Source organism: Cyclopterus lumpus, chromosome 14, assembly GCF_009769545.1.
Source record: "Cyclopterus lumpus isolate fCycLum1 chromosome 14, fCycLum1.pri, whole genome shotgun sequence".
Taxonomy (NCBI): domain Eukaryota; kingdom Metazoa; phylum Chordata; class Actinopteri; order Perciformes; family Cyclopteridae; genus Cyclopterus; species Cyclopterus lumpus.
Window position 1 is genome coordinate 23,136,273 of NC_046979.1, and position 25,021 is coordinate 23,161,293.

Sequence of the window (25,021 nt, forward strand, 5' to 3'; positions counted from 1 at the left end):
ATGTTCATGGAAAACACTTTGTATGACATTTTCAATTAAAAGAGAAACGATGAGTTGTGTGTTGGTGTTTTTCAACAGAGCTTCCAAGATGAACCACACACATTATTCATTCATATTCCATTTTAAAAGTATTTTCTAATAGACATTATTGGTAAAATAATTGTATTCATGAGCATTTTAAGTTGTTACGAACACGATTGAGAAATAGTTTCTATTGTGATGTAACTATCTTAATTCATTTCACATTCTACTCGTGTATTAAATCCATTCAGGTTGCTTTTTGTTGCGCATCACCAGAAGTTTTAGTTGAACCACCAGAGGGCAGCAAAGGGACACGCAGTGGAGAGGGAACCCTCACAGCCAATCAGAGGAGACTACTGTGGAGTAAAGTGATGGCTGGTCCATGTCTGCATGATACTCTGTGACATGATGCTCTGTGACATGATGCTCTGTGACATGATACTCTGTAACATGATACTCTGTGACATGATACTCTGTAACATGATACTCTGTGACATGATACTCTGTGACATGATGCTCTGTGACATGATGCTCTGTGACATGATGCTCTGTGACATGATGCTCTGTGACATGATACTCTGTGACATGATGCTCTGTGACATGATACTCTGTGACATGATGCTCTGTGACATGATGCTCTGTGACATGATGCTCTGTGACATGATACTCTGTGACATGATGCTCTGTGACATGATACTCTGTGACATGATACTCTGTGACATGATACTCTGTAACATGATGCTCTGTGACATGATGCTCTGTGACATGATGCTCTGTGACATGATACTCTGTGACATGATGCTCTGTGACATGATACTCTGTGACATGATGCTCTGTGACATGATGCTCTGTGACATGATACTCTGTGACATGATACTCTGTGACATGATACGCTGATGCTCTGTGACATGATACTCTGTGACATGATGCTGTGACATGATGGTGACATGATGCTCTGTGACATGATGCTCTGTGACATGATACTCTGTGACATGATGGTGACATGATACTCTGTGACATGATACTCTGTGACATGATGCTCTGTGACATGATGCTCTGTGACATGATACTCTGTGACATGATGGTGACATGATACTCTGTGACATGATACTCTGTGACATGATGCTCTGTGACATGATGCTCTGTGACATGATGCTCTGTGACATGATACTCTGTGACATGATGGTGACATGATACTCTGTGACATGATGCTCTGTGACATGATACTCTGTAACATGATACTCTGTAACATGATGCTCTGTGACATGATGCTCTGTGACATGATACTCTGTGACATGATACTCTGTGACATGATACTCTGTGACATGATACTCTGTGACATGATACTCTGTGACATGATGCTGTGACATGATGGTGACATGATGCTCTGTGACATGATGCTCTGTGACATGATACTCTGTGACATGATACTCTGTGACATGATGCTCTGTGACATGATGCTCTGTGACATGATACTCTGTGACATGATACTCTGTGACATGATACTCTGTGACATGATACTCTGTGACATGATGCTCTGTGACATGATGCTCTGTGACATGATACTCTGTGACATGATACTCTGTGACATGATACTCTGTGACATGATGGTGACATGATACTCTGTGACATGATACTCTGTGACATGATACTCTGTGACATGATACTCTGTGACATGATGGTGACATGATGCTCTGTGACATGATACTCTGTGACATGATACTCTGTGACATGATGGTGACATGATACTCTGTGACATGATGCTCTGTGACATGATACTCTGTAACATGATACTCTGTAACATGATACTCTGTAACATGATGCTCTGTGACATGATACTCTGTGACATGATGCTCTGTGACATGATACTCTGTGACATGATGCTCTGTGACATGATGCTCTGTGACATGATGGTGACATGATGCTCTGTGACATGATGCTCTGTGACATGATGCTCTGATACTCTGTGACATGATGGTGACATGATGGTGACATGATGGTGACATGATGCTCTGTGACATAATGCTCTGTGACATGATACTCTGTGACATGATGCTCTGTGACATAATGCTCTGTGACATGATACTCTGTGACATAATGCTCTGTGACATGATGCTCTGTGACATGATGCTCTGATACTCTGTGACATGATGGTGACATGATGGTGACATGATGGTGACATGATGCTCTGTGACATAATGCTCTGTGACATAATGCTCTGTGACATGATGCTCTGTGACATAATGCTCTGTGACATGATACTCTGTGACATAATGCTCTGTGACATGATGCTCTGTGACATGATGCTCTGTGACATGATGAATTATAATACACTATGATCCTTGCAAAAGCAAAATGCCATTGGACCTGGCGGTGTCTGATGCCTCTGTGGCCCTGCTGATTGTGATGTTGGGCTTTATAAAATAAACTGAATTGACCTGATAATGCATTTTAGATATTGGCCTCATAGAAAGTGCTATCAATAAGAATTAAGATTATTTCCAAATGACGTTATTAGGATTCTATAATTGCTGAATAATAGGACTATCAACATACTGCTTTAACACTATCAACATACTGCTATCTATCAACATACTGCTTTAACACTATCAACATACTGCTATAACACTATCAACATACTGCTATAACACTATAAGGACTATGTGTATTCTTTAAACTACTGTTTTTAATGCTCCAGAAATCATAGTTTTCTTGGTGTTTTTAGAAAATAAAATGATCTTGTCGTGGGTATGGTAACTCCTGAGTTTTAACCCCGTCCATGAAATGCTGCGGAGGCGGGACTTCTTACATCAGCTCACACTGAAGAGGTCAGACATGGAACTCAAAGGTGAAGACAGAAAGAAGTGGATGCAGTCTCACGAGGGTAGATTGTTTATTAGAATTTGCGATTAGCGATGTATAACATTCACCTACATGGCGCAAAAGGAAGTCATAAATATGCTAATATGCAAATATGCACGCCTTAACTGACATGAGCTCATCTCACCAGGGGAGGATCCAAGGAGAAGTCGGTGAAAGACCTCCACGGGGCAGAATGACAGTAAACCAAAGTAGAAAATCAGCAACAGAGTTTATATCAAATATTTAGTTACAAATTAAAAGACATTTAAAAAAAAGTCCAAAGAGCACTGGATATTCAGATAGTGAAGCGAAAGGAAAAATAAATGAAGAGCTTCATGATGCACTGAACCCGTAAGAGTGGTGTGTTCCTGTTCGTCCACATGGAGCTATACAGTACTAAGTTGGCAGAAAAAGGTGCATGGCTTGTGTATTCAAATGAGTCTTCATCTGAAACAATACAGGGACATGATCACGCGTGGATGCATTTATTTTACAGTTAGACACTTGTGAACCAATGCGTATGACAAACGACAGAACCCAGTGGTTAAGAGGTCAGTTTATGAAAATCTTGGCAACGTTGAGATTCTGTTGGAGGAAACAAAGAAACAAGAGTGTAAAGTATAGAAAAGAACCATAAAGTTGTGTCCCTGTACCAAAGTGGTGTTGTGATATTTAATAGCATGTCACGCTCCATTAGTGAAGTCCTTTTTAAACGTGGGAGAGGCCGACCCACTCCTTTAACTATTCGGATGGCGGCCATTTTGTGTCTGGCCGGAGCTTGATGTGCGGGAGGGGAGAGGGTGAGCTCAGCGAAAGGCAGTTGTCGTTGATGGGAGTACAATGATGTCGATGGTGAGGATCCATGGTTGATAATGGTAAAGGATGGCAGGTCATGCAGCTCGGGGCCCGAGGAGAGGAGGGTTGGAAAAGAGATCCCCGTCACACGGCGGCCCCCGGCCTAGCAGAGCTTTAGGTAGGACACAAGACTGCAGGGCAACAACAGAGTTAAGTCTCTACTGGAAAAGAAATGAAGGTATAACATGTAATGGTGCTTGTAGCAGAAGGAGGAAGTTACATTTTACAATAATCAGAGATGATCATACTGTCATAATGTGTTTACTGTGTGGCTCTAAATTCAAACCTATGTTGTTGTGTTTACCTTTCAGTATGTAGTCGGTCAGCAGAGTTGGCACCTTCTCACTGTCCTCCTTCATGGCATAAAGAACTAGTAGGAAGAACAAGTTCATGTTATCAACTCCATCCAGACAATAATTATGACGAGTTGTACAAATACAAACCTTCTTACTTTTTGTGAGCATCTGCAGGTCATCAACAGAAGGAGGGCAGGCCTTCTTCTCGAATGGAATGACTGTGTTTAGATACTGAAAGCAGAGGTTCAAGGTTCACACGTGTTCACACATGTCGACTCGGTACAACACGAATACTTCGAGAAGTGGTTTGTGCTCTTGAGGGTTCAGTACCAGGCACGGTCCTGACTTCAGTGTTGATGCTAAGCTAAGCGACTGGTTGTAGCTAGCTTCTATATGTATAACATGTCAGTGAATATGTGAGTATAACATGTTAGTGAATATGTGAGTATAACATGTTAGTGAATATGTGAGTATAACATGTGAGTGAATATGTGAGTATAACATGTGAGTGAATATGTGAGTATAACATGTGAGTGAATATGTGAGTATAACATGTGAGTGAATATGTGAGTATAAGGTGTCAGTGAATATGTGAGTATAACATGTTAGTGAATATGTGAGTATAACATGTTAGTGAATATGTGAGTATAACATGTGAGTGAATATGTGAGTATAAGGTGTCAGTGAATATGTGAGTATAACATGTTAGTGAATATGTGAGTATAACATGTCAGTGAATATGTGAGTATAACATGTTAGTGAATATGTGAGTATAACATGTTAGTGAATATGTGAGTATAACATGTCAGTGAATATGTGAGTATAACATGTTAGTGAATATGTGAGTATAACATGTGAGTGAATATGTGAGTATAACATGTGAGTGAATATGTGAGTATAACATGTGAGTGAATATGTGAGTATAACATGTTAGTGAATATGTGAGTATAACATGTGAGTGAATATGTGAGTATAACATGTGAGTGAATATGTGAGTATAACATGTGAGTGAATATGTGAGTATAACATGTGAGTGAATATGTGAGTATAACATGTGAGTGAATATGTGAGTATAAGGTGTCAGTGAATATGTGAGTATAACATGTTAGTGAATATGTGAGTATAACATGTGAGTGAATATGTGAGTATAACATGTGAGTGAATATGTGAGTATAACATGTGAGTGAATATGTGAGTATAACATGTGAGTGAATATGTGAGTATAACATGTTAGTGAATATGTGAGTATAACATGTGAGTGAATATGTGAGTATAACATGTGAGTGAATATGTGAGTATAACATGTTAGTGAATATGTGAGTATAACATGTTAGTGAATATGTGAGTATAACATGTGAGTGAATATGTGAGTATAACATGTGAGTGAATATGTGAGTATAACATGTGAGTGAATATGTGAGTATAACATGTGAGTGAATATGTGAGTATAACATGTGAGTGAATATGTGAGTATAACATGTGAGTGAATATGTGAGTATAAGGTGTCAGTGAATATGTGAGTATAACATGTTAGTGAATATGTGAGTATAACATGTTAGTGAATATGTGAGTATAACATGTGAGTGAATATGTGAGTATAAGGTGTCAGTGAATATGTGAGTATAACATGTTAGTGAATATGTGAGTATAACATGTTAGTGAATATGTGAGTATAAGGTGTCAGTGAATATGTGAGTATAACATGTTAGTGAATATGTGAGTATAACATGTGAGTGAATATGTGAGTATAACATGTGAGTGAATATGTGAGTATAACATGTGAGTGAATATGTGAGTATAACATGTGAGTGAATATGTGAGTATAACATGTTAGTGAATATGTGAGTATAACATGTGAGTGAATATGTGAGTATAACATGTGAGTGAATATGTGAGTATAACATGTTAGTGAATATGTGAGTATAACATGTTAGTGAATATGTGAGTATAACATGTGAGTGAATATGTGAGTATAACATGTGAGTGAATATGTGAGTATAACATGTGAGTGAATATGTGAGTATAACATGTGAGTGAATATGTGAGTATAACATGTGAGTGAATATGTGAGTATAACATGTGAGTGAATATGTGAGTATAAGGTGTCAGTGAATATGTGAGTATAACATGTTAGTGAATATGTGAGTATAACATGTTAGTGAATATGTGAGTATAACATGTGAGTGAATATGTGAGTATAAGGTGTCAGTGAATATGTGAGTATAACATGTTAGTGAATATGTGAGTATAACATGTCAGTGAATATGTGAGTATAACATGTTAGTGAATATGTGAGTATAACATGTTAGTGAATATGTGAGTATAACATGTCAGTGAATATGTGAGTATAACATGTTAGTGAATATGTGAGTATAACATGTGAGTGAATATGTGAGTATAACATGTGAGTGAATATGTGAGTATAACATGTGAGTGAATATGTGAGTATAACATGTTAGTGAATATGTGAGTATAACATGTGAGTGAATATGTGAGTATAACATGTGAGTGAATATGTGAGTATAACATGTGAGTGAATATGTGAGTATAACATGTGAGTGAATATGTGAGTATAACATGTGAGTGAATATGTGAGTATAAGGTGTCAGTGAATATGTGAGTATAACATGTTAGTGAATATGTGAGTATAACATGTGAGTGAATATGTGAGTATAACATGTGAGTGAATATGTGAGTATAACATGTGAGTGAATATGTGAGTATAACATGTGAGTGAATATGTGAGTATAACATGTTAGTGAATATGTGAGTATAACATGTTAGTGAATATGTGAGTATAACATGTTAGTGAATATGTGAGTATAACATGTTAGTGAATATGTGAGTATAACATGTGAGTGAATATGTGAGTATAAGGTGTCAGTGAATATGTGAGTATAACATGTTAGTGAATATGTGAGTATAACATGTTAGTGAATATGTGAGTATAACATGTGAGTGAATATGTGAGTATAACATGTGAGTGAATATGTGAGTATAACATGTGAGTGAATATGTGAGTATAACATGTGAGTGAATATGTGAGTATAACATGTGAGTGAATATGTGAGTATAAGGTGTCAGTGAATATGTGAGTATAACATGTGAGTGAATATGTGAGTATAACATGTGAGTGAATATGTGAGTATAACATGTGAGTGAATATGTGAGTATAACATGTTAGTGAATATGTGAGTATAACATGTTAGTGAATATGTGAGTATAACATGTTAGTGAATATGTGAGTATAACATGTTAGTGAATATGTGAGTATAACATGTGAGTGAATATGTGAGTATAAGGTGTCAGTGAATATGTGAGTATAACATGTTAGTGAATATGTGAGTATAACATGTCAGTGAATATGTGAGTATAACATGTTAGTGAATATGTGAGTATAACATGTGAGTGAATATGTGAGTATAACATGTTAGTGAATATGTGAGTATAACATGTGAGTGAATATGTGAGTATAACATGTGAGTGAATATGTGAGTATAACATGTTAGTGAATATGTGAGTATAACATGTCAGTGAATATGTGAGTATAAGGTGTCAGTGAATATGTGAGTATAACATGTGAGTGAATATGTGAGTATAAGGTGTCAGTGAATATGTGAGTATAACATGTGAGTGAATATGTGAGTATAACATGTTAGTGAATATGTGAGTATAACATGTGAGTGAATATGTGAGTATAACATGTGAGTGAATATGTGAGTATAACATGTCAGTGAATATGTGAGTATAACATGTTAGTGAATATGTGAGTATAACATGTTAGTGAATATGTGAGTATAACATGTGAGTGAATATGTGAGTATAAGGTGTCAGTGAATATGTGAGTATAACATGTTAGTGAATATGTGAGTATAACATGTCAGTGAATATGTGAGTATAACATGTTAGTGAATATGTGAGTATAACATGTGAGTGAATATGTGAGTATAAGGTGTCAGTGAATATGTGAGTATAACATGTTAGTGAATATGTGAGTATAACATGTGAGTGAATATGTGAGTATAACATGTGAGTGAATATGTGAGTATAACATGTCAGTGAATATGTGAGTATAAGGTGTCAGTGAATATGCGAGTATAACATGTGAGTGAATATGTGAGTATAACATGTGAGTGAATATGTGAGTATAAGGTGTCAGTGAATATTAACTCTGCTTCCTCCCCGGAGTCGTTGTGACTTCACGTCTCATAGGGTCCATTGGACCTGGAGGTGTCTGATGCTGGTGAGCCGGCCTCGTGTTGGCCCTGCTGATGCCCCGCCCCCCTCCTCTCTACCTCCTTCTGTTTCATGGATTGGAGTTCCAATCATACATTGTCATATTCATGTAATGTGTTTATGTAACTTTGTAAATGCTGTTCATTCTGTACACATGACATCTATTCATCTGTCCATCCGGGGAGAGGGATCCTCCTCTGTTGCTCTCCTGAAGGGTTCTTCACTTTTTTCCCTGTCAAAGGTTATTTTTGGGGAGTTTTTCCTGATCCGATGTGAGGTCAAAGGACAGGGATGTCGTATGTGTACAGATTGTAAAGCCCTCTGAGGCAAATTTGTAATTTGTGATATTGGGCTATACAAAATAAACTGAATTGAATTGAATTGAATTGAATTGAATATGTGAGTATAACGTGTCAGTGAATATGAAACAATTCCTGCCAGTCTGTACACTGACAACAAATAAGCCTTTAAACTGACTGAGAGGCCCATTCAGGATCTAAATGTGCACATTAACAGAACCCAACTTCAAAATGCTAAACACAATATCACTCCCAAACCTATTGATTGATCTTTTAAACCATAGTGGGTTATGTATTTTAGAAACCTGTTTTGGTCATATTTGTTGAAATCCCCCAACAGCTATCAATAAATCAAATGCTCTGACAAAAATAAATAATCTAGCATATACTTGTTCTTTATCTCTCTCCAACTACTAAATCTAAGTTATTATGCTGGTTTAGTTACCTAGTAATTCCTGGAGCAAAAACACACACTATATTCTCAACTATGATCACACAAGAAACACATAATGCTGAATTCATGTCAAACCTTTCCAAAAAGCAAAAACAGGGACATTTCTTGCAGTGTATCATCGCATACTGCTATAACACTATCAACATACTGCTATAACACTATCAACATACTGCTTTAACACTATCAACATACTGCTATCTATCAACATACTGCTATAACACTATCAACATACTCTGCTTTAACACTATCAACATACTGCTATCTATCAACATACTGCTATAACACTATCAACTGAGCCTTGTCCTCTGACTACTGGGGTCCCTCAAGGTTCAGTCCTTGGTCCTCTTCTCTTCTCTCTGTACACCAACTCTCTTGGCTCTGTCATTCGCTCGCATGGCTTCACCTACCACAGCTATGCTGACGACACCCAACTGATCCTCTCGTTTCCCCAATCTGAAGCACGGGTAGCAGCACGAATCTCTGCCTGTCTGACCGACATCTCTCAGTGGATGTCCGCACACCACCTGAAAATTAACCCGGACAAGACTGAACTTCTCCTCCTTCCAGGAAAAGGCTCTCCCACCCACAACCTGACTATTAACTTCAACGACTCAGTGCTGGCTCCGACTCTGACTGCCAGGAACCTCGGAGTGACGCTCGACAGTCAACTCTCCCTGACTGCCAACATTACCACAACAACATGTTCCTGTAGGTACATGCTGTACAACATCAGGAGAATACAACCTCTTCTCACTCAGAAGGCGGCACAGGTTCTGGTCCAGGTTCTGGTCATCTCACGGCTGGACTATTGCAACTCCCTCCTTCAGGTCTACCTGCTAATGCCATTCGGCCTCTACAGCTCATCCAGAATGCAGCTGCTCGACTGGTCTTTAACCGACCGAAATTTACCCACAATCCTCCGCTCCTCCGCGACCTTCACTGGTTACCGGTGGCCGCCCGCATCCGCTTCAAAACATTGGTACTTGCGTACCGTGCTGCGAACAGATCGGGTCCAGTCTACATCCAGGACATGGTCAAACCGTACACCCCAGCCCGTTCACTTCGCTCGGCTTCTGCCAATCGGCTTGTAGCTCCTTCACTTCGAGCTAAATCACGACTGTTTGCTGTGCTGGCTCCTCATTGGTGGAACGATCTCCCCATTGACATCAGGACAGCAGAAAGTCTCTACATCTTCCGGCGCAAACTAAAAACACATCTCTTTCGACTATACCTTGAATAGGTAGCACTTAAATGCCGTAGTAGCACTTAAATGTCCCTTACCGATAGCACTTCAGTAGCACTTAAATGGCACTTACGGATAGTACTTTGTAGTTTGACTTTATTGAAGAAATTGTACTTGCTTGATTCTTGTTGTTCTGAGTTTGGACTCACGGTTTAATGCACTTATTGTAAGTCGCTTTGGATAAAAGCGTCAGCTAAATGACATGTAATGTAATGTAACATACTGCTATAACACTATCAACATACTGCTTTAACACTATCAACATACTGCTATCTATCAACATACTGCTTTAACACTATCAACATACTGCTATCTATCAACATACTGCTATAACACTATCAACATACTGCTTTAACACTATCAACATACTGCTATAACACTATCAACATACTGCTTTAACACTATCAACATACTGCTTTAACACTATCAACATACTGCTATAACACTATCAACATACTGCTTTAACACTATCAACATACTGCTTTAACACTATCAACATACTGCTATAACACTATCAACATACTGCTATCTATCAACATACTGCTATAACACTATCAACATACTGCTTTAACACTATCAACATACTGCTATAACACTATCAACATACTGCTTTAACACTATCAACATACTGCTATAACACTATCAACATACTGCTATAACACTATCAACATACTGCTATAACACTGCTTTAACACTATCAACATACTGCTTTAACACTATCAACATACTGCTATAACACTATCAACATACTCTGCTATAACACTATCAACATACTGCTATCTATCAACATACTGCTATAACACTATCAACATACTGCTATAACACTATCAACATACTCTGCTATAACACTATCAACATACTGCTATAACACTATCAACATACTCTGCTATAACACTATCAACATACTGCTATCTATCAACATACTGCTATAACACTATCAACATACTGCTATAACACTATCAACATACTGCTTTAACACTATCAACATACTGCTATCTATCAACATACTGCTATCTATCAACATACTGCTATAACACTATCAACATACTGCTATAACACTATCAACATACTGCTTTAACACTATCAACATACTGCTTTAACACTATCAACATACTGCTATAACACTATCAACATACTGCTTTAACACTATCAACATACTGCTATAACACTATCAACATACTGCTATAACACTATCAACATACTGCTTTAACACTATCAACATACTGCTATAACACTATCAACATACTGCTTTAACACTATCAACATACTGCTATCTATCAACATACTGCTATAACACTATCAACATACTGCTATCTATCAACATACTGCTACAACACTATCAACATACTGCTATAACACTATCAACATACTCTGCTATAACACTATCAACATACTGCTATAACACTATCAACATACTCTGCTATAACACTATCAACATACTGCTATCTATCAACATACTGCTATAACACTATCAACATACTGCTATAACACTATCAACATACTGCTATAACACTATCAACATACTGCTATCTATCAACATACTGCTATAACACTATCAACATACTGCTATAACACTATCAACATACTGCTTTAACACTATCAACATACTGCTATCTATCAACATACTGCTTTAACACTATCAACATACTGCTTTAACACTATCAACATACTGCTATCTATCAACATACTGCTTTAACACTATCAACATACTGCTATAACACTATCAACATACTGCTTTAACACTATCAACATACTGCTATCTATCAACATACTGCTATAACACTATCAACATACTGCTATAACACTATCAACATACTGCTTTAACACTATCAACATACTGCTATCTATCAACATACTGCTATAACACTATCAACATACTGCTATAACACTATCAACATACTGCTTTAACACTATCAACATACTGCTTTAACACTATCAACAGAGATCAAATCTCTCTGTATGACTTCATCTGTGCATTGCACTGGGCCAGTGGTGTACTTATACTACTGTACTCGTTACCTTAAAGAGCCAGTGCACAGGCTGCCTTAGCACAGCTGGTACACGCCCTTTCTGCATAAAGTAGCAGTTTATTATGTACCTTCAGAAGGAGGTACATGTCACCATAAAACTGCAACCACATTTTAAAAAACATATACTGAGATATTATTAATAAATGACCTGCGCAAGTTATTTAGTTTAATAATTTGTGCGGATGTTTTTCCATTAACTTCATCATGAAGTCGTGAAGTGATTGTTGGGAAACTCAGTTGTTCAATTTCTTCATCATGTAACCATTATGATTGCGTAACATGATGAACTATAGCGTTTGACATTTGACCTTTGACCTCACCTGTTTCTCATTCCCTGTGCTTCCGAATGTCTGTCTGATGCCCGTCTGCAGGATGTTGGACAGTCCCTCCATGCTGAAACGCTGCAGACCAGGACACACACACACACACACACACACACACACAGCCCATGAACACAAGATGCTGATCACCACCTCCTGGATGGAGCTGATCTACAGTATTACTTTTACAGTACAGACCTTGCAGCATCTGTACAAACATCACGGTGAGAGACGGTTTGCTTTATGGTTTATCTTACATCTGCATTATTTAACCATCTGTACATTCATAATAAATGTCATCATGCTGCCTCAGGTACCCATCAGTCACCACATAAAAACACTGCCGCTGCAATGCATGGTGGGAAAGTCCATTAGATGGACTGGACTGGCTGTTACTGTATGCAGACCGGTCACTTCAGGATCTTTCCTGGAAGATAAGAGGCTAATGGAGCTGAGAGCCATTATGCAAACAGTCAGAGGGAGAGTTGCCAGGCACTGTGGCTTCACCTTTTCTCTAGTTTACCTCAGTGAAAACCACGTGCACATTTGCACAACACCGTAGTTGTGGCATAGTTAACATTGATGACAGCACAGGTCTTCTGTGAAAGGACTTCAAGTTGTGGCATGCACACTCACAGCGTATCAATAACTCAAAAGGTGTGTAAAGCAGGCCACACCTCCCTGCCTCTCACCTTGACGGGCATGCTGCCTGTCTTCTCCGTGTTGCCCGTGGAGACGGTGTTCCCTCCGTTCACAGGTGACGTCACCCCCCCCTGCAGGCTCAGGGCCTTGTCCCGGCGTCGGCGCTTGCTGCTGTCCCGTTGCTCCTTCTGCCTGTTCTGCACCTCCATCAGGGCCGTGATGAACGTGTTCTTCACCTCTTTATCGAACTCCAGCTCCTCACGCCGAGCCAGCTGGCTGACCAGCTCCCCTGAGTACTCGAGGATGGCGGCCTCGACCCTCTGCAGCAGCTCGCCGAGCACCGAGCTGGGCATGAGGCTCAGGCCTGCAGAGGAGATGACGGGGAGAGAGGGACGGCTTTTATTGAAGTAAAAAGTATCGGCTCAGACACAATGATGTCAATCAATGGAGCTAAAGGTTTGGTTGGTACATAAGAGCCAACATGATATAGGCCGACTGAAGCAGGACTTATCAACAACAACAGTCTTTACAAACAGTTGGACATTGTGGCATTATCATTCATTTGAAAGAAAGACCCAGATAAGTCATTCCAAACTCTTTGTTGCTCGTGACTATAAGAAACGTCAGTCTCTTTGTCACACATCATATGTTCCTCATTGTGGGCACTTGTACCATTGCAGATTGTTTCATTAGAATCCTTTTTAAAGGGTTTGATAAGGAGAGGAAACGATGTGAGCTTTATCTTCTGACCCCTTGGAGGTTCCCAGTACCCAGATTGAGAACCACATTATCAGGTAACAACAGCCACTTAATTCAAATTTGAACTCCTATCATTATAACAATAATTACACAATCTAAGGCTTAATGGACAATTGCATCCTACAGTCTTTGCTGCACTAAAATGTTATATATACATATATTCAGCTGCCATTCCCTCAGCGGAGATATACACACATATATATATATATATATATATATATATATATATATATATATATATATATATATATATATATATATATATATCTCATCAGTGGATATATTCAGCTGCCATTCCCTTCCTGAATAAATATAAATATATATATATATATATATATATATATATATATATGTATATGTTTTGTTACAATTGTAAGTTATGTTTATTTTGAAACAGGACGTTTTATTTTGAAACAGGAAATGTCTTGTAACTTGTTAGGGGACTTGTAATCAGGAAGTGAAGGAAGAGGCTCAGTTGAGTCTGCTTGCATCTTATGCCTTTTGATGGCATCGTTGGTATGTATTGATTTGTTTTATTGTTACTTATGATCGCAGATGATTATTTTTGTGACAATGTTTAGTTTGGGAAGTTTTATGCACAAAGTCCATTGAGTCATAGTTAATGACTACTCCGCTATGAATGTTGTTCATATGACAGAATAAATATGAATAAAGAGTTGTTATGTTAAAATACAGTGGTTTATAGGAACATATGTGTAAATCAGTAGTAAATACATAAAAGTAGCGGTTAAAAATAAAGCAAGTTATTTCATTGAAGAATCAGTATATTTACATTGTGTGTATGTGTAAGGTTAAAAAGGAAGCATTTTGTTTGTATTCATTATGCCCTTTGTGTGTTTTAGTTTTACTCTTTCTTACGTCAATAAACCTGGACAACGGACAACTGTCTTCAGAGTCGTGATGTCAGGAAAGAGTTTGTCTAACTGCCAAGGTGTATCACAGCACATATACTGAGAGCAGCATAATATATATATATATATATATATATATATATATATATATATATATATATATATATATATATATCCACTGAGGGAATGGCAGCTGAATATATATATATATATAGGGATTCCTATGGCAAGGACTCAGTGTAGGAGGGTCTCAACGTGTAGCCTAAAGCAGCGGTACCCAACCGCGGGTCGGTTGGGTCGCACAGAAAGAGTGAATGAAAAAGAAAAGTTTTTATCAAAGTCAGAGAAATGTTTTATTTTGAAAAAGGACCGGATACATCCGTCTGTGCATCTGAGCCTCTCACGAGGTCCCGAAATACGTCACACATCTCAAGAGGTCACGTATTACGTATAAGTAACCTCTTGAGAAAAGCTAGCGAGCTATAGCAAACCCACAAGCTAGAGAAAATGAGTCAAAAAAAACAAACGTCTTTGGAGAGCTTCTTTGTGAAGCGGGTTTTCTGCAGCGATGAAAACTAAATTCCGGAGCAGACTGGACATAACAAACACACTTCGGGTGTCGTTGTCTCCCATCACCCCGAGATGCACCGGCTCGTTGCAGATAAACAATTCGCCGTCATGGTGAGTTGTATTTTTATGCACTTTATGCCGGTCGTATAATTTTATTACGTCATATTTATTACGTCATATTTATCGCCCACACTGTGAAGGCCGGTCCATGAACATATTGTCTGACATGAAACTGGTCCGTGGCTCAAAAAAGGTTGGGGACCGCTGGCCTAAAGGGTGAACCAAGCTGTTTCTTTGGCCACAAAAGATTCACAGAAGCATCTCTACAAGGAACAGTATTTTGAAAGGATGTAGCCTGTTCACCTCCAAGACCAGCTGAGAAAATTACCAACTGTCAGTTAGAAAATTGCATTAATTAATTTTTTTAATAAAAGACAGTGACATGGATTTTTCTTTTTACCTTCGTAGGAGCAGTTGTTGTTGGAGGCCTGTGACAACTGCCTGATCTCCTCCAGTAGGGATGGGTTGGTCCTGGAGGAGCAGTGGCTGCTCTCCTCTTCATCCTCCTCCTCAGTTTCGCCGGGATCCGGGGAGTTCTCCATCATCTCGACTATCTCCTCAATCACCTTGTAGAGAGCGAGAGAGATGGAAGGATACAGAGAGACAGGCGAGGGAAGAGGTTAGGCGACAGGGGTAAGGACACACATGCATCACCATCCAGTTGTACACTCTATCAGTAGGGTGTGGCCACTAAGATGCCTGAAGGCTCCTGTATAAGTGTACAGATCACACTTAAATCCATTATTGATGTCTACTCAGAGGCAGATGTGGATTTAGGCAGCATGATAAAAGAGCAGTCCAAGACGCCACGCTGTCCCTCTTAAAAACGTATGCAGGCGATAAAGACCAAATCAAAATGAGAATATCACATCTAGAAATGCAACGTTTGTGTCTGGGGTTCCTCAGGGCTCTATTCTTGGTCCTTTCCTTTCCCCCTTTGTTATGCTCATCCAGGAGCAATACCAAGATTAGGACCTTCCGCTGTGTGATGGACGAACCCTTTCTCGTGCCTTTCAGTTTCAATTTCAATTCAATTCAGTTTATTTTGTATAGCCCAATATCACAAATTACAAATTTGCCTCAGAGGGCTTTACAATCTGTACACATACGACATCCCTGTCCCAGTCCTCTAGAATACCAGAACTCCTTATCACCAGTCTACAGCCCTCTAGAATACCAGAACTCCTTATCGCCAGTCTACAGCTCTCTAGAATACCAGAACTCCTTATCGCCAGTCTACAGCTCTCTAGAATACCAGAACTCCTTATCGCCAGTCTACAGCCCTTTAGAATACCAGAACTCCTTATCGCCAGTCTACAGCCCTCTAGAATACCAGAACTCCTTATCGCCAGTCTACAGCCCTCTAGAATACCAGAACTCCTTATCGCCAGTCTACAGCCCTCTAGAATACCAGAACTCCTTATCGCCAGTCTACAACTCTCTAGAATACCAGAACTCCTTATCGCCTGTCTACAACCCTCTAGAATACCAGAACTCCTTATCGCCAGTCTACAGCCCTCTAGAATACCAGAACTCCTTATCGCCAGTCTACAACTCTCTAGAATACCAGAACTCCTTATCGCCAGTCTACAACCCTCTAGAATACCAGAACTCCTTATCGCCAGTCTACAACCCTCTAGAATACCAGAACTCCTTATCGCCAGTCTACAACCCTCTAGAATACCAGAACTCCTTATCGCCAGTCTACAACCCTCTAGAATACCAGAACTCCTTATCACCAGTCTACAGCCCTCTAGAATACCAAAACTCCTTATCGCCAGTCTACAACCCTCTAGAATACCAGAACTCCTTATCGCCAGTCTACAACCCTCTAGAATACCAGAACTCCTTATCACCAGTCTACAGCCCTCTAGAATACCAGAACTCCTTTTCGCCAGTCTACAGCTCTCTAGAATACCAGAACTCCTTATCGCCAGTCTACAGCCCTCTAGAATACCAGAACTCCTTATCGCCAGTCTACAGCTCTCTAGAATACCAGAACTCCTTATCGCCAGTCTACAGCCCTTTAGAATACCAGAACTCCTTATCGCCAGTCTACAGCCCTCTAGAATACCAGAACTCCTTATCGCCAGTCTACAGGCCTCTAGAATACCAGAACTCCTTATCGACAGTCTACAGCCCTCTAGAATACCAGAACTCCTTATCGCCAGTCTACAGCCCTCTAGAATACCAGAACTCCTTATCGCCAGTCTACAACTCTCTAGAATACCAGAACTCCTTATCGCCAGTCTACAACCCTCTAGAATACCAGAACTCCTTATCGCCAGTCTACAGCCCTCTAGAATACCAGAACTCCTTATCGCCAGTCTACAACTCTCTAGAATACCAGAACTCCTTATCGCCAGTCTACAACCCTCTAGAATACCAGAACTCCTTATCGCCAGTCTACAACCCTCTAGAATACCAGAACTCCTTATCGCCAGTCTACAACCCTCTAGAATACCAGAACTCCTTATCGCCAGTCTACAACCCTCTAGAATACCAGAACTCCTTATCGCCAGTCTACAACCCTCTAGAATACCAGAACTCCTTATCACCAGTCTACAGCCCTCTAGAATACCAGAACTCCTTATCGCCAGTCTACAACCCTCTAGAATACCAGAACTCCTTATCGCCAGTCTACAGCCCTCTAGAATACCAGAACTCCTTATCACCAGTCTACAGCCCTCTAGAATACCAGAACTCCTTATCGCCAGTCTACAACCCTCTAGAATACCAGAACTCCTTATCGCCAGTCTACAACCCTCTAGAATACCAGAACTCCTTATCGCCAGTCTACAACTCTCTAGAATACCAGAACTCCTTATCGCCAGTCTACAACCCTCTAGAATACCAGAACTCCTTATCGCCAGTCTACAACTCTCTAGAATACCAGAACTCCTTATCGCCAGTCTACAGCCCTCTAGAATACCATAACTCCTTATCGCCAGTCTACAGCCCTCTAGAATACCAGAACTCCTTATCGCCAGTCTACAACTCTCTAGAATACCAGAACTCCTTATCGCCAGTCTACAACCCTCTAGAATACCAGAACTCCTTATCGCCAGTCTACAACCCTCTAGAATACCAGAACTCCTTATCGCCAGTCTACAGCCCTCTAGAATACCAGAACTCCTTATCACCAGTCTACAGCCCTCTAGAATACCAGAACTCCTTATCGCCAGTCTACAACCCTCTAGAATACCAGAACTCCTTATCGCCAGTCTACAACCCTCTAGAATACCAGAACTCCTTATCGCCAGTCTACAACCCTCTAGAATACCAGAACTCCTTATCGCCAGTCTACAACCCTCTAGAATACCAGAACTCCTTATCGCCAGATAGATGCAGAAGTCAGTGAACCTGCCAGCTTGTGCAAAATACAGCAGACAGCGGCTCTTACATTTGAGCATTCTGGCCTCCCTGCACTGGTTCCCTGTGGTGTTTACAATTGATTTTGTCCTATATTGTTGACCTTTCACCCCATAACACGCCCCCTCCCGCCTTGTAGTCTGCTGACCAACAAAAATAAATAATCTGAATGGAAAAAGAAAAGAATGCCTCAAAGAAGATTATGGAAATTCCAACAAAGTAAATGACTAAAATGTGCAATGTGTGAAAAGTGTCAGGTAAAAGATGAAAAGGATCAATGTACCATTCAGCGTTACACACTGGTGTCTTTTTCCTCATTATCAAAAACAGGACACAGAAAAACTGCTGTTTGATCTTTAACACACACACACACGCACACACACACACACACCTGATCAGCTGTGATGAGAGGCTCTTCCTTCAGGCAGTTGGCATTGTCATTCTTCTCATTCATCTCCTCCTCCTCTTTTTCGTGGATCTGCAGAATGTGAGATGAACAACAAACAGATTGGCTATGACAGCATGTTTTACGAGGAAAATGAGGCTAACAGAAGCCATAAAGGGCCTATCTGCGTTGGATTAATAAACTAAATCGTTAGATTAATAAACTATATCCACAACCTCAATTTCCAAGAGAATCACGCTGGGAAGGAGAGATCATTTGAAAGTATCTTGCTTAAATATTTAAAAAGGTTTTATATTATTTAGTATCACTTTAAAAAAACTATTTACTATTCCATTTGTAAAAGGGTTTAAATAGTTTATATCTTATTTATTAACTATTTGCAAATTTTGACTTTCATCCAGTGTGATAGTAAAGTTAAGAAATCTGTGACTTGGCTCTAGGGATGGTGATTTCCATCTGCCGGTCCAGACGGACCCATTCATGGTTCCCAGACGATGTACCCTAATGACTTTGACAAATGCCTGACTGCAGACTGCAGAGCTTGATGTCACCCATTGTTTGTGCACTTCTTTCTGCTTTTTGGATGTCCTCCCTCTTGTAATTGTACAACCAGAAGTGACACGAGAGGGTGGAGCAACTGAACACTGAATAAGACGCTTTTAGACCAAATGTTACAATTAACTTCCAGGAACTTAGACAGACTGTGAAGAGTTAAAGTTTAAGAAGAAAACACTGCCAACTCCCAGACAGCACCAGGTTAGAGACCTGTCAATCACAGTAGCACCGCCTTAAAGACTTTATGGTATGTTTCACAGTTAAATACATAATTTACTAAATTAACATCACGCTGTATTGAAGAAGACTTGAAACTAGAGATTGAGACCAAAAACTAATGTTTACAATGTTTACTGAGGGAATAAATCGAGAGAAGTAGAGTCATTTATATAGACTTCTATACAACCAGAGGAGTCACCCCCTGGTGGTCAGTAGAGAGAATGTAGCTTTAATACATGAAGCATAGACTTCTATACAACCAGAGGAGTCACCCCCTGGTGGTCAGCAGAGAGAATGCAGCTTTAACACATGAAGCATAGACTTCTATACAACCAGAGGAGTCGCCCCCTGGTGGTCAGGAGAGAGAATGCAGCTTTAACACATGAAGCATAGACTTCTATACAACCAGAGGAGTCACCCCCTGGTGGTAAGGAGAGAGAATGTAGCTTTAATACATGAAGCATATACTTCTATACAACCAGAGGAGTCACCCCCTGGTGGTCAGGAGAGAGAATGTAGCTTTAACACATGAAGCATAGACTTCTATACAACCAGAGGAGTCGCCCCCTGGTGGTAAGGAGAGAGAATGTAGCTTTAACACATGAAGCATAGACTTCTATACAACCAGAGGAGTCGCCCCCTGGTGGTAAGGAGAGAGAATGTAGCTTTAATACATGAAGCATAGACTTCTATACAACCAGAGGAGTCACCCCCTGGTGGTCAGGAGAGAGAATGCAGCTTTAACACATGAAGCATAGACTTCTATACAACCAGAGGAGTCGCCCCTGGTGGTCAGTAGAGAGAATGCCGCTTTAACATATGCAGCATAGACTTCTATACAACCAGAGGAGTTGCCCCCTGGTGGTAAGGAGAGAGAATGCAGCTTTAACACATGCAGCATAGACTTCTATACAACCAGAGGAGTCACCCCCTGGTGGTAAGGAGAGAGAATGCAGCTTTAACACATGAAGCATAGACTTCTATACAACCAGAGGAGTCACCCCCTGGTGGTCAGGAGAGAGAATGTAGCTTTTGTACTCCATATCAAAGATGTGGCATAACAACACTCTGGTATCCACTCCCTGTCTCCTAAGTGGGCGTGGTGTCAGTGCGTTCAACTCTCTCAAAAGAAAGAACAAATAATAATAATAAAAAGTGTGCATATAATCAGGGACTTCTCTTTCCCTTCTGAAATATTTCCTGGAGGCCTGTTTTGGTATAATCCTTTTGATTTAGAGAGAATCCCATCAACTCAACTGAAGGATCAGAGCAGCATGATGTGTTCTCACAAGAGCCCTCTGGGGCTGAAGCGTCTGCTCTGGCCTTCACCAGCCCGAACACGGCCTCGACTGCTAAGTGCCTGCTGTCCAGTTGGATGTGACTGACAGCCAATCAAGGGAGGGGAGGGAGAGGGAGGTGAACAAATAAATATGGCTAAAAGGTAATACCCAAATGAAATGAATATTTCAGAACCCCACTCATGATTGGGCCTAATAGTAGCACAAAGATGTGGTGTGACATGTACCTCTTGCTCAGAAAGATTGCCGTTGAGTCCCTCTGAGTCGGTGCCGTCCCAGGTGGAGATGTAGTTGTCAGTTAGAGCGTCCCACACACTGCAAGGCAACACACAGACACACACAGACACACAGACACACAGACACACACACACACAGACACACACACACACACACACACACAGACACACACACAGACACAGACACAGACACAGACACAGACACACACACACACACAGACACACACACACACACACACACACACACACACACACACACACACACACACACACACACACACTCACACACTCACACACACACACACACAGACACAGACACAGACACAGACACACACAGACACACACACACAGACACACACAGACACAGACACAGACACACACAGACACACACACACAGACACACACACACACAGACACAGACACACACAGACACACACACACAGACACACACACACACAGACACAGACACAGACACAGACACACACACACACACACACACACACACACACTCACACACACACACACACACACACACGTAAGTAAGGGCAAGAAACACCAGAATATAGACAACAAGTATCCAGACACTGCTTTGGCCTCAACCCTAAAGGAGTGAAGCTGTTGCACATACACACTCGCTGTAGTAATATAGTTATATAAGAGCATTAGGCTGCAGGTCGGTGTGTTGTTTCATCTCCCTGCTTAGAAGGAGGTCTACTCAGCCCTGTCTGCAGCCGCCTGCAACATCGTCAATATGTGGCAAGTCAATACGCAGAGCTGGAGGCTGCAGAGGAACAATGCACAACAAAAGAAAACAGCTTACGACTCAGCAAAAGGTATCCTGAGCAGAGATGTAGATAAAGCTTCTCACATCATTGTGCCAGTGGACCCGACTGCAACCCGAGGACGACTGAAACTGGGAGAGAAGTCTCCTTTGTGTGTCCTCCCCACTAAGAGGTGCTCCCAGTGGCACTGCCCACACTGGACACCATTCAGCCCACCGCTGACCTCACCAGCCAGGCCTGCATGTCATTACTGGGTGCACCAGCAATACCCTCCTCTCTGAGGTGAACATGAAGTTGTTGTTGTCCAGAATGGAAATTAAAGGAATCTTATGAAAACATTTCCCTGTCAGAGAATTCACTTTGTGCTTGGAATTGTATAATGTTTTGTATTGCTCAGTATTGCTTTCTTACATATTTATTCTCTACAGCAGTTTGAATGGAACACAGATATGAAACACACCCAAAGGTGGAGCAAAATAAAAATCATACACAGACCAAATGATGTGTTTGTAATAAGCACAGTTGCTGCAGATTGCTCATAAAACAGTAACTTTTATCATGTCATGGCTGGAAGAGCCAGGTGAGCTGTTCCTCCTGTTTCTCGTTGTGATGCTAAGCTACGCTAACAGGCTGCTGGCTGTAGCTCGGTACACTGTAAGTAGCAATGATTAAATGTCATTGTTCATCTAACTGAATGTTAGTACACATCATTTTTTTAACTGAACATGCCTCATTAAAAGACATAACAAAATAAAAAGTCTAATCAGTAACCACAACACACAGCTCATGCAGCAGAGCAGCACCGATTCCTCCATGTCACACAGCGGCCTGCTGGAGTTATTGGCCCGCAGCCACTGGAGAGAAACCAGCCAATGGGGAGGAGGCCGGGATGTGCGACAGAATGTTTTCAGCCAAACTGCAGATTTACATTTCTGATGATTATTTATGTGGGTCTGGAAGAGTCTTTAAATCAGACTGGATATTTTCCCTTTATGCCATAACGCAACACAATGTCCTCCGTGATATGAACCTCAGCACGCTCTCAGTTTCTATTAATAGCTGCTTGAGGTGAACACATATCTAGTTGAAGAGACTCACTGGATTGTAAATCACAGCATGGATTGTGAGGATGGTTATGAAGGTGAGGAACAGTGAGTCGCTTTTAATGGCAACGGTGGTTATGCTGGACTGGGACGCATCTGCACTGGTTTCCTAATCAGTGCCACAACCAATCAGTGTCAGGCATCAGGTCCATGCAGATTACTGTCGTCCTGCAGGACTTCAGTATTCAGTCAAATACTAACTCATAATAACAGCAATTTAATGTTGGACAAATCATGTGTTTCCCATCCAAAAAGCTTTCCTCCTACACCTACGGTCGGGCTATTTTTAGCCCGATCCTCCTCCCCGGCGTGTGAGCCGAGGAGGAGGATCTGGCCCTCAGCTGGTGGAGACACGTCGGCCGAGCCAAAGCCAACTGAGGCGTATGACGCTGCACATTGAATAATTCAGCATGACGGGCAGCAGGGGAGGGCGGGGTCACGCTGCTGATTGACCGGGGTCTGTGTGTGGGCATATTTAGGACGCTGAGCCACTGTTTTGGGCCTTGAGGGTGTGTTGTTCAAGGTATTAATGTTAGTGTGATTATCCATAAAAGACTGGAGGAATAGTCTCTGCTGGGGTATTATATTATGTCTCTGTAGTTGTGGTCTCTGTATTCGTGGTCGTTATTTTATCACTATATCATGTTCCAGGCTTTATCACAAAGCCCAAATGCAAAAGTTAAAATATTCCAACAGAAATACAATAAACAAAAGTTCTGAACTCGATTATCTGAGCCAAGGATTATGTTTCTGACATATCTAAAAAGGATTTTAGATATTTACCGCACATGTACTCACTCTTCATCCTGCAGCTGCTCCTCATCCTCCTGGCTGTGCGACTGGTTGCGTATGGGCGCCAGGCCCTCCGTCTTGGTGTTGTAATTGTGGAAGCACACATTGAGCTTCTCGTCGAACTCGTTCACCAGGTCCTCCATCGACTTGAAGCTCATCATCTCAGAGAAGTTCTCCAGCTCGGAGAAGTCCTCACGGGTGATGGAGGCCAGTGGGATGGTGGTGGTGGTGGAGTAAGAGCTGTGTTTGAGCACCGGGTGGTCCAGCTCATCCATGCGGCAGGGCCGGAGGTCCTCAAACTCCTCATCCAAACACACGAGAGGGGCTTCCATGGTGTAACCGTCTGTTAATCTCTGAGCCCTGGAGAGAGAGAGAGAGAGCGAGAGAGAGAGAGAGAGAGAGAGAGAGAGAGAGAGAGAGAGAGAGAGAGAGAGAGAGAGAGAGAGAGCGAGAGAGAGAGAGAGAGAGAGAGAGAGAGAGAGAGAGAGAGAGAGAGAGAGAGAGAGAGAGAGAGAGAGAGAGAGAGAGAGAGAGAGAGAGCGAGAGAGAGAGAGAGAGAGAGAGAGTTAAATGCACTTGATGAGAACTGTTGCAGGCAGAGGAAAACACGTATGGGCGTATGGTGCCTTCTCATCCATGGATGGCATTGTTGGGGTCAAATTGTCAGTAGCACTATATAACACAAATCTATTCCACATAAACTATAGAATAATATTTATAAACTGTCCAAAATGTTCAA

General features: G+C 40.9%; 1 protein-coding gene across 1 annotated transcript; it reads right to left on the reverse strand.

Moving 5' to 3' along the window:
• Nucleotides 1–3,229: 3,229 nt before the first annotated feature.
• Nucleotides 3,230–24,614, reverse strand: fez1 (fasciculation and elongation protein zeta 1 (zygin I)). Its single transcript, XM_034550362.1, has 9 exons — nucleotides 24,289–24,614; nucleotides 21,597–21,684; nucleotides 19,283–19,369; nucleotides 15,920–16,085; nucleotides 13,309–13,622; nucleotides 12,617–12,697; nucleotides 4,190–4,265; nucleotides 4,043–4,108; nucleotides 3,230–3,869 (listed from the first exon to the last, which is right to left on the reverse strand). The coding sequence occupies exons 1-9, from the start codon at nucleotides 24,612–24,614 to the stop codon at nucleotides 3,853–3,855; spliced, it is 1,221 nt and encodes a 406-aa protein (XP_034406253.1). The 3' UTR covers nucleotides 3,230–3,852.
• Nucleotides 24,615–25,021: the final 407 nt, after the last annotated feature.